This window comes from Cyclopterus lumpus, chromosome 15 (genome assembly GCF_009769545.1).
Source record: "Cyclopterus lumpus isolate fCycLum1 chromosome 15, fCycLum1.pri, whole genome shotgun sequence".
NCBI lineage: Eukaryota > Metazoa > Chordata > Actinopteri > Perciformes > Cyclopteridae > Cyclopterus > Cyclopterus lumpus.
In genome coordinates, this window is record NC_046980.1 from 7121788 (window position 1) to 7133857 (window position 12070).

The following is a 12070-nucleotide window of genomic DNA, read 5'->3' on the forward strand; positions in this document are numbered from 1 at the left end:
AGAATACAAGACGCTTTAAGGGTACTTTTACATCTGATTTGCTGCTGGGGCATGAATATTTCATTCCGGTAGTCAGCAGCATTGCAGTGGCATATTTCATATTTCTATGCAAACCCTTGCTCAGAGTAACGAGCATTTGCATTTGAAGAATAAGTGATATCTCTCCCTCTCTCCCTCTCTCCCAAACTCCCAAACTCCCTGCGTCGCTCATATTGTTAGACTGTCAACAACCGACACGCCAAAGACGTAGTGAACAAACAAACAAATGAATAAGTGAGTGCACACCACTGATTGTCAGTGTGTAGCATGTGTGTATGTGGCCATATATGTGTGTGTGTGTGTGTGTGTGTGTGTGTGTGTGTGTGTGTGTGTGTGTGTGTGTGTGTGTGTGTGTGTGTGTGTGTGCGTGCGTCTCTGGTGCCCTGCCAGAGTCTGAGCCCGTTCTGCTGAGTGGGCAGATTCTCTGGTGGAGTGTCCCATCGGAGTGACAAGTGCATTTAGAAACAGCCTGATGGAGTCATTAACGGCAGCGCTGCTCATTAGCAACACACGCACACACATGTACACATACACACACACACACACACACACACACACAGCCTCTCAGTAGCAATAGCGTCATCGTCCGGCAAGAGATAAATCTATACAATCTAGACAAAACGGCACATTTGTAGAAAGCCCTGATATGGAACATAATGTCATTTAAGAAGCAGACTGACACACCTATTCGTGAAAGCAAGCAATCACACACACACACACACACACACACACACACATACACACACGCACACTGTATTGATTACTGGAATAACAACAAAGCATCCATTATTGATCCTCTTGTCCTTTTTGTGTATGAGATTCAAGCAATATCGAGTAATCAAGGGCATTACAGCATCACACAGAAACACACCACAGCTTCTCTTCCTGGAAGATCAGGAGCAGAAGACAGTACAGGACTCATCAATAAACCACTCTTTTCTGCAAAAAAAAAAAAGGCTCATGTTTTCAAGCCCATAGCAGTTTCTCTTCCATAAAGGCTTGAGGCATAAAATGATTATTAAACATGAATTATGGATTAATAAAAGCTACATTTCTGGCTTAAATCTGCAGGATACATACTTATAATCTGACAAGATGTGATGGTATTTCTAGCATGTTTGCTAAGCTACATTATACCATTATAATCAGTATTAGTCATTACATCACAGCCACGTGAGAGAGATAGGCAAATAACTGGGAAACCGCTTTAAGAGGAACAGTATGTTCTTTCTGATTGTTAGGCTCAAATGCCAAAGTTTCCTATTTGCATCGGATGAATCATCCACAGAGACATCCTGATTCATGGGAAATGCTGGCACGGGACAATCAAACAATCACCGACACTTAATGGCACCGTATACATGATGAATACGCCAGGCAACCATTCAGACACAAACAGCAATGATCCTTAAATCTCCTGAGATACACAGCCAATTACGATCCCAACTGATGGATAAGACGGCGTCAGAGGAGCCGTAGACTGCAGTTTGATGTGACTCAATTATTTAAAAACATTACCAGCTGAATTATGCGATTTTTGCAATGCTGCCTTTGTTGTTGTCGCACTCTGAAAAGAGCTGTTATACCGTAGGATGATAACGCGTTGGCAAACACGCTGCCATTACCTCTATTAGCGTGATTCTCAGCTCATTATATCGGGAGGAATTCCAACGACTACTGATGAATTACTCCAGTCAAGACAACACTTGTTAAACCAACCAAAGGACAATAAACATAAGCTGATTTATGGCGGAGACGGCGCTCAAATACAGAGACATTCAACACAGCAGCTCCGGAGAAATTGGAAACCACCGCAGTAACCTTTTGGAGTGAAGCAATGCAAAAACAAAAAAAAAAATGAGCTCAAAAAAGACCAAATAAATTAAGGGTTTCTGCTGACGCTCACCCAGCTGTGCCCTCTCCCGCTGGACATCCTTGAAGTTGAGTCCGCTGGTCAGGGTGCTCTCCCGGTAGCGGTGGAGGGCCTCCCGCCTCCCGTTGGTCCCGAGCTCCCGAAGCACAGAGGGTTTGAGAGGCTCGGCCTTCAGACAGTGGGTCCATCCTGAGAAGTCTGGTACCGTCCACTTCACCAAGTCCTCCAGCCGCACAATCACCTTCTCAGACACTGCAATTACCTCGTGCTGAAAGGAAGCGGGGAAGAATCCCAATTACAATCAGCACATGAACCACATCAAGGTCATAGGTTATTTAATGTTGCCACATTTTCTACGACTCTGTTTGAAACTGTTTTGTTGAACAGACGTGTACATATTTGAACAGCTTGAAACCGATTTTGCTCAGTAAATAATTGCGCAAGCAATTTGTGATTAAAAGAAAACACTTTTAAATAAAGTATTAAAAAAAAAAAAAAACTTTTACACTTGCTCTAATGTTCTTGTGCCAACGTGCCATTTGGAGCATATATTTTTTATATTCGTCCATTTCTTTTTAGCATTTCTATCCTCACATTTTCAGTTCCCCTTTAAACAAATAAACAGTAAATGTTTACATTAGACTTGAACCTTTGTTACCTAAACAAACATATTGCTCTTACATGATTTCTCATTTTACACAACTTTTGGATTTTGTGTTGATTTGTGCTGTTTTTAAATCTACCGAGTCAAGTACAGCCTTTAATTCAATAAACAGTGGGTTAGGTGGTTCGTAATGGGTAGTTTTGTTTACAATTATAGCTCTGCTTTGAAGTACAGAACTTGTGTTTGTCTTATGTGTGCTTCTCCATTCGTACACTGAGTATGTAACAGCGGTGAGAGAAGTATGCAGAACCTTTATTTAACTAGACGTAGAAATACCATTGTCTAAAAATACCTCCTGCGTCAATGTGGAATACATTTTTTTGATACTTATACATTTCACTACTGGTTACAGTAATCATATACTACTGCATCATACTGATATTTCTTCATGTACAATCTTAATCAGCAAAGTAACTGCAGTGACCATACGTGTAACAACATGAGTTCCCTCTAAGATGCAGTGGACTACAAGTAGAACAAGTATATAGTTCAAATAAATATATTTAAGTACATTTGTTGAGTAAATGTACTACTTACCACTGATACGTAATGTATGGGAGTATAAACTGAACATAATCAGGGTGAAAATAACAGGATTAAAATGAGGATAGAAGTAACAGGACAAACAACAGGGCGTCCATATTTATCAACTAAATTGATTTCTAAGTCGAATAGCATTACGGCTGTGGATGCACATTAATGTAAGTAAATTACTGCACCATGAATATGGATGATGTGCGATTGCTGAATCTAATTTATGCCAGCAGTTAAATCAATGTCAATGGGGACGTGGATTTTTTTTAGACTTTTTGATTAGCATTTAGGAAGTCAGGCTGCCGACGTTCACCATGAATGTTGAGATTCGTAATGCTTTTGTGCTCAGCGGCTGTGTTTACACCTTGAGAGTGTAGAGGAGTAGAGGAAATGTAATCTGTTAGAATGAGAGTGTGATGATTGAACAGGAGAAAGCTGTGAGCCAGTGGTCTCCCTGGCACACAATAAAATAAATATGACACTGTCAGAAAACTATAGATGTAAATCTATTGCAGTGATGTGCATGGCTGAATAACTGGCGCGTTTGTGTACATACTTTATTTCGTTCAGCTTGGCAAATAAGATTTGCTCTCAGTGTGCGCTTCAACCTTCATTTTTTTTTTCCAGGTTGATTCAACCTCATCTAATAACTCACATACTTGAAGAACTACAAGTCCAATGGAGAGAAAAAAGGAAGCAGAGATGCTTAAATGTGTTTCTATTTGAAGGGCTAATGGCTGAAGTGCTTGTTACCGACAGAGTGGAGTAGTGTGCTGGAAGATGGCTATTTCAGAAACAGGCAAATCTGGAGGACAGATGTGTGCAGGCAGAAATGCAGACACCGGGAGTAGGTCTCTGATGTTTACCTTGGTTATCTATGATTTACCACGCATCTGTCCGCCTGTACATGCATCCCCTCAAAAAAAGCCTGACATTAAAATAACACTAATTTACTCATTATTTACATATTTACACACCGTGTGCATGAATGTAGAGTGTGTGTGTGTGGGAGGGGGTGGGGACGCAATAAAAGCTCAAACTATACGATCCAATAACATTTAAAAAGGACAACTCTGCACTAAATCCTTCCAATCCAAAGCTTAAAAATGTCTTTTGTCATTTTAAGCTGCGTTCCCCGTGTTTAAAAAAAGGTGATTCCAAAGTGTTCCTGTTATTCTGTCACCATATTACAAAAACAAACACATGAGCACATGACTCTTCAGCGTTTCTGATTCTCCCTGAGTGCTCTGTCTACACAATTACCCATATTCAGTTCTCACATCATCTGCAACTACAGGCATATCAAATCCAAACCAGTTGGAGACAGCATTTCCTTATAAAGGAAAAGCCTGCGAGGGATAGCTTGATATAGCTGTGCCTCCCCTCACTAAGTAGAAACATCAAACATGGGTTTTCGGTCTTCTTATAATGAGCTGTCTTCAGCTGTCAAGTGGTGGCGGGTGGTTGTAACTGGCTTTCCAATACGATGAAAAACTGACTGCTGTTTCTACCTTCAGAAAAGCAGGCCATTTGAATAATATAGAGCATTCAGCCTGCAGCCAATAACCACATTGTACTGTATCTCTACAGAATTTGCTCCTGTAGTTTGATGCAATCTACTGACGGCGCGCGGAGAAACACAACCATGAAATATCTCAGTCAATTTCGAAAAACAAAAAAATAATGCACTGAATGTTTTGCGGCCGATGTGCGAGTCAAACAGCAATACTTCAAGTAATTCGATAGCACGCCACGAGCGTGCGCACGGAAACAGGCAAACCGTAAAAACACACAGCCATTCCCTCCATATCAATCAGCTGAATGACATGCTGCCTCGCGTGAGTGTCAACAGATCCTGTTTGGGGACTTGTTCGGCTTGAGAGCAAAACACAACAGGTGAGAGCAATTCAGCAGCTGTCAACACAGTCCAGAATATAATCAGTCTATGAACGGAGCAGGCAACAGGCCGCATCCATTAGCTTTCTTTTCTTTCCTTTACCAGCCAACTTTGCACCGGCTGAAGTCTGTGAGCTGCCGTGTGATGAAAGCTGGTATACGGTCAGGAAGCTGCATACCCGCTTGCGGTGTTGCGCGAGTCGCCATGTTTGATTGAGCAATGCTACGGCGGATATTCAATATTTAGTTTAGTTTCCATGGAAAGGGGTTTGTGAGAACCAGTTATTGAGAAACGATCACAACAGCATTGTGTCAGCCCGGTTTGCCTCCACAGAATGGGAAGAAAACAGAAGAATTTCTACCAATAACGAGACAAAAACGGCTGCAACCAATGATTGTTTTCATTATTGTACAATGCTGTATATTATAAATGAGATTTCAGTGAAAGATGAACCAAAACAACACTTCATATTACTTGTTTTTGTCCGACCAACCGTCCAAAACTCAAAGCTATTCAATTTACAATCACATAAAAGGACAATTATGAGTCAATTGACAGAAAACTTATCTGCAATTGTTTTGATAATCAACAAACCGTTTGAGTTGTATGTTGTTGTTTTTTTACTCAAAGCCGTCAAAGGGCTTTAACTATTGTTGGATTGTGGCACAAACAATCTCCACTTATTTAAAAATAAAAAATTGATGAAAATGGGGAGAAAATAACTGACATCGTTACCTGTAGCCGACGATTTAAACAATCCGTCTAATACTCTAACTCTGTTGTCAATTCATTTTCTGTCAAATCAATTCTGCACTAAACATTACACACATTAATCGAAACGAGCAGCATTCATCAGATTTAGGGTTTTCAAAGATGTGTTTCAGAAACCGTCCACACTGTGCTGTCATTTCCAGTCAGCCGGCTGATAGTTAAGCAAAGCGGCAGACAGCGCCAGCAGGCCACTTGATAATATAGGTCAGAGGACTGCGAGCCCCCAGCCAAGAGGTGACACTACACATCAGCAACATACCAAACAGCCTTGGTGTCATTTCAGCGGGCGCTTCCTACACAGAGCATTTATATACTCTGAAATTGAATCCCGCACTAAACGTCTTAATGCGTTACCAGAATTGTACCTCGGCTACGTCAATAAACGTGCACGTTCTCCAACTGCTTGTTTTACGATCGAGTTAAAAATGCAAGGTGACACATTAACAGCCGAATGCCACATTCTGTCTCCGTTCTTCTATCAATAATTCATGTTATTACTGCAGCGGCAAGATATCTACAAAAACATTACGGAGTGAATTTATTGCTATGACTGCACATAATGGACCTGAAAGTGTGTGTGTGTGGGGGGGTGGTGGAAAAAAACAGACTTTCTGGAGATAACTCTGTTCCAGCAAACCCGTGACTCTAGCAATCTCATTGAAATTAAAATCCATATCATTGAATTTATATGGATGCGGCATGTGCACTGGTGGCAAAACAGCCACATTCTGTACACGGTGATCCAATTAGAAAACAATGCCGGCCTTAAATATTCCATATCGCTCTGAACAATTTCCACGCCACTGTGCGCGAACAGCGAGGGAGACATTCCTGACTGTCAGCGTTCTGCGGCGGAGCGTCTCATCGCTCGGACAGGACTTTCAGCTCGGGAGTCAAGGGGTGCACGCTCCTGGTGGGTGGGTGTCTTTCTATACTGTGGGTACACACATTCACACACACACACACAGAGCGAGAGACACACACTGACACACACACACACACACACACACAGTGCTCCTGTCATGCTGGGAAGGTTTCAGCCTGCTGCCTCAGAGAGGTCAGCACTGGAATTCCTAAGGCCAAAGGAGATTAGTAATTGAGTAATGGACATGGTGACATGGACAATGAGGAGACAGAGCAGAAGAAGGAGAGGGAACGAAAGAGAGCTAGCGAGAACGAGAATATGAAACACAATATGAGTTCATTATCTATCTCCCCTCCCCATGACTGACCTTGGCTTCAGTGTCCCAAAACAAACTTATCTAGGAATTAAAAGGGAGCTCTGGGGAGTAAGCTGGGGACAATTGAATTAGAATATGTTTGTTTTGTTTGAGAGTGCCTCAAGACTAGAACGAGTTCAAGGTACAACATTTAAAAAGGTGAGAATCATTGTACATAATGTTCTGCCACTTAATGCAAGCAGTTTATTCATATGCATAAACGTTGCTGTAATATCTGCAGGGGTGCTGAACTCATCTTTTATTCACTGATTCCATTAAGAGATTGCGCTCACATGAGCCGGGGTGATATATGAACTTAGCATTCTTCCGCGGTGATAATGACAGGGAAAAAGAGAGCGATAACAGGAGTTTTCAAAGGCTTTCCGAAAGTGGGTGAGGCATCCATCATGTAAGGCGACACCGCAAAAAAAAAGCTGCATCAGCTCCCTTGAATCACAGCAGCGTTGTACTCTTGTATTTAAACAAATGCACACACAAGGCTAAAAAATAAAAAAAAAGAATAAAAAACAGATTGAATGCTTGATGATTCGACACGGTCTATATAAGATAATATTGGCTGGAGTACTAAGCAAAAGCTTCTCATCTGTGGCTGTATTCTCCTCAAAGGTTATAATACCGATTCAGTGTAGCTGGGGGCACTGGAGTCATCCATCAAGGCAAATGTTTGCCTGTACAAGTGGTTAGTCAATGAAAAAGTGGGAAAAAAACTGTCTAAAGAGCATCAAAAAGTCTCCTGACAAACTGGCCGCTGCTGTAACATATCATTACTCAGGCTGCAGAGACACAACAGTGTGGTGAGGAGAATCAGAAGACTGTGAAGGATGGGAATGACAACACCTTAACCAAATGGGAAATATTAGCTGTTTTGTTTTTTTATAGTCTTTGAAGTCCAGGGTATTCAGTTTTAAAGGTTTTAAATTACACAATCCTGAAAAAGCTGGCAATAATTTACATGCTATTTCAGCAATGGTGAGGAATTCACTGGAGGGCAGTGTTCAGAGTTAATGACTTGTTCTGCGGCAGGAGGAGGCTACACATGCACGCTAAAAGCCCCCCCCCCCCCAAACCACCTAAACTCCTGCTATTGTTGTGTGAATGAGGAGATGTGGTATAATCCGCAGAATGGACAAGACATGGCAGCAGTATGGATGTTCTACAAAATACTGTAAAAGTGCGCCATATAATATTTAAACACGAGTCATTCAGCAGAACGACCTTATCCATCAAAATGCTGGTCGCATATCTAAGCCACTTACACTTAACTCAACTAGCATCCCAGATGCCTGAATTACCCATTCAGGGTTTTTCCCTTAGGAAAAATCAAAGAAGCAGCAAATGAATACAATCTAATTTCCCTACAAGCTGGCTTTCCAAGCACTGAAACACATGCATGGACTACTGCCATGTACTGAAGAAATGGCTCTGGACGCATGCCAAAGTGTTTTCCACAGCAATCAATACTGGCCTAGTGCTGCAGTCCCCAGCCTGTCAGTGTGTGCGTGTGTGTGTGTGTGTATGAATGAATGTGTGTGTGTGAGTGTGTGCCAAAGCCTTGTCAGCTACAGGGACAGAATAGAGGAGAAGAGAGGTCAGATGAAATCAGAGGTGATGATAATAGCACATTAATATAACATGATCCAGAAATATCCTCAGCAGTTGTGAATTCCCACGAAGAGCGCCTTGCTGTATTTGCACTAAAGTGTAATATATAGTATAAGATAAGCATAAGTAATTAACCGCCTGAAGCAGAGTATACCATAAGTGGGTGTTGTGTGCGGCGAGCTGTTATCTACGACCGCTCTCTCCTGAAACGAGGGGTCCAGAAACAGAAAGCGTTGCAGCCGGCGAGCACACCAGCAGGAGAGGCAGGCGATTTGGAGTAAGAAGAAGTAAATGTGTCACTCAATGAGTTTTAAAACACATGTGACTGTTTAGTCAGTGGCAGTTTGCAGGCACACAAATAGAGCAGAGGCCCCAATAGAGGGTTTGTCATAATGGGTGAGCAGCTCGACACAAAGCCTGTTTAAAGAGCAAGCAGAGCTCAACTGGTGGGGGTAAACACTGCTTGTCAGGCGGAGATACAATGAAAAGTAGAGCTTCCTCCACATATGGAGTTAATAATTAACCCAGAATAAACAAAATACAATAATACATAAATAGACTTGTCAAAATTTCTCTGGATCTGTTCACCAAATATTTAGCAGACGCAGGCCCGGAGGGCTCTCTGTATATTCAATGAATCACTATTTCTATTTCCAGCCAAAGCTGACTGGATTTAAAGCTGGCTGCATTTAAAAAGGAATTGACCTCCAACCCTGTGACAGAAGAAAAACAAGCACAGTAGGTCATGGGTTTGTTCCTCTTGTCACCACACAGCGCAGCAAAACATGGCAACACAGCGCAGGAGAGAGGCTGAGAGCAAACAAATACCTGAGAAATAACCAGGAAATTACATCATACCTCGGCGCTGAGAACACAAGTGAATCAGTAATCTAATTCCAGTGAGCTAGTTCAATATAAGGCTATTCTGATGTTTTGGAAAAAGTTGTGCCTTTGGGTATTTGGGGGATATCGTGCTTCAGGCTTAAGATAAAATCCTATGAGACGTAATCTCACAGACAAAAAGCAGAAACACAGTCCTGGTTGTTTACATGTCAAATGTGAAACGCTGCTTCTGTTTTACGTGTGATAATATTCAAAACTCATTGTAAGACTAAATGTAACGAGGCTCAATGACACCAAGTTGTGGCTTTACCTCATGATGTGTGCTCTTTTGGCTCTGAGAGCATGTGAAAATAGCACACTTCCTGAGAGCTGCACGTTATCAAGTTCATATCTACGTGAGTAACCATTCGATAATTTGAACTCCTGCTTTTCAGCCAGTTACAGATTCACAGAGTAACTCCACAGCCATAAATCTGTCTGCTAGAGTTCCGAGGAAACATGTGTAACGTGAGCTTTATAAACTCCGCTTTCCCGTGTAGCCGTAAATGAACTCCTTCGCTAGTGTTTACGTTTAAAAAAAACAAATAATCTTGTCACACATGCATCACTCATGGCTCACGATTTGAACAGACGATGAGTTTCAAAGTCACAGCTTTTTTGTTTTGTTGTGAGTCTGGTTTACCCTTCCTGTTTGTTTTTGAGATTATAGGTTGCATCTGTAAGCACTAGCTGACTCACACAGTGCAGATTACTGTTATGGGGCAAAGTCAGCGAGAATCTGAATGGGCTCAGTGAAGGTCATAAACTGACTTGAAGTTGTCCGGGCAATTTCCGCTGTGTAATACAGTAAGTAGTCCGATTTTCTAAGAGCATGGAGGCCTGACAAGCCCTTTAATTGAGATCAGCCGGCATACACCTCCACTGCACTTAAAACATATCATCCTCAATTTGCATTATTTCATTGTCTGGTTGATTCTATTAGACGACTGCAACTTCAAAGCATGTGCCATGTGTCTCTGGTGCGCGCAGGGTTGTGTGCTGTGATGCAAGTTGCTGCATAATTCATGCAGGGAGATAAGCTTTTATTCCTCTTATGCACTCTGTTGTTGAATACACAAACCACCTCTGGAATCCTTCTGTGTTTCCTCGATTCTTTGAGATTTGATTCGCCGTTTGCCATTGCAATCGCAGGCCCCTTCTGGTAGTTAATGTCATATTTTCCAGATAAAAAAAAACAACAAAAAAAACAACACCCAAATGGACTGGAATGTAAGCACTTTGAAATGCAAATAAGTCTTTGGGAAAGGGGGCGGAGCCGGCATGTCGTTGCGCAAGTGTGGCCTTGGAATCGGCGGTGCATGCACTCCAAGTAATTACTAAATAATTGCAGCGTGTTAAAGGCTAAAGCGAGAGGGCTTCAGGAGATGATACCCGTTCATAGAAGAAGTCTGCCACAAAGATGATAGCTTGTCTAAGCGACAGCCCATAAATAGCCACCTTTCTAAAGGAAATGTGATAGCCACTCTATTACTCAAGAGGAAAGAATGTAAGTAAACCATCAGCGGAAGAGTCGAGTACAAACACGGCTTTGTCCTTCCCCATAAACAATATAACAGCAGCAGAGAATAATTTCCATCCAGCCGCAAGTGATCACAAGCAGAGAGTAGTAATTAAAGTGCTGTAGTCGCTGGTGGAGAGACATGGGAGCGAAAACAACACCGCGTTTTGTTTCACAGCCGACGAGGAAAACTCTCCATATCTTGAGTAATGCAATTCAGCGATGTAACCGGATCACAAGCGCCACATATGGCCACAGTCAATCATAACTATTGCCTTTTTTTTTTTTTTTTTCCTGTGCCAACAACAGCATAATGTAACACGGAGGCGTTTTTTTTTTTTTTTTTTTTTTAAGCGCTGCCTCATATGCGAGCTGACAATATCACATTGTCGATGATGGAAAAAAAACATAGTAGTTACAACGTGTCTGCGCTGGCTTTGCGTGTGTGTGTGTGTGTGTGTGTGTGTGTGTGTGTGTGTGTGTGTGTGTGTGTGTGTGTGTGTGTGTACTTGGCCACGCTCTCTGACTCGCTGTGCCTCTTTCAACATCAGGCGGCATTACAACATATATAATAACTATATCGTAACGGACGATCTGAGGCCGGTTGACCCCACGCATTCATTACTGTTTCGCAATTTCCGCCCGTTTGTCAGCGTTTGACACGGTTTACCAAGAAATGAAATGACAGAGCGTAAGCGCCGGATTCTTGCGGATGTTCCCCCTTTATAACACAATTAACCCCATAGAGCGCAGCGGCGGTCTTATTGAGCGCAGCTGGACACGTGCACATTCAGCAGTTGACACCACAATAGGCAGATATAGGTTCAAGTAAAACTAGGGAACAAATACGACAAATAGTAGGTCAATCATTTAGCTGCTCGGGCAACATCAATGTCAGTATTGATGCACGCGTATCGTATGAACGTGTGCCAACGGAGAGCAAAACATGCACTGCCAACTCGTAATGCAGTAAAGATGCTGGTTAATGAAACAAGGCAGAGCACAGCGAGTAAAAAACACCGTCGAAACAGCAATCATTCATAATTAT

At 42.1% G+C, this 12070-nt stretch overlaps 1 protein-coding gene across 1 annotated transcript in view; it reads right to left on the reverse strand.

Moving 5' to 3' along the window:
• arid5b (AT-rich interaction domain 5B) overlaps window positions 1-12070 on the reverse strand; it is a 69206-nt gene that overhangs the window by 56052 nt on the left and 1084 nt on the right. The window contains 1 exon segment of the mRNA XM_034552604.1: window positions 1946-2180. Coding sequence (XP_034408495.1) covers window positions 1946-2180 — 235 coding nt within the window.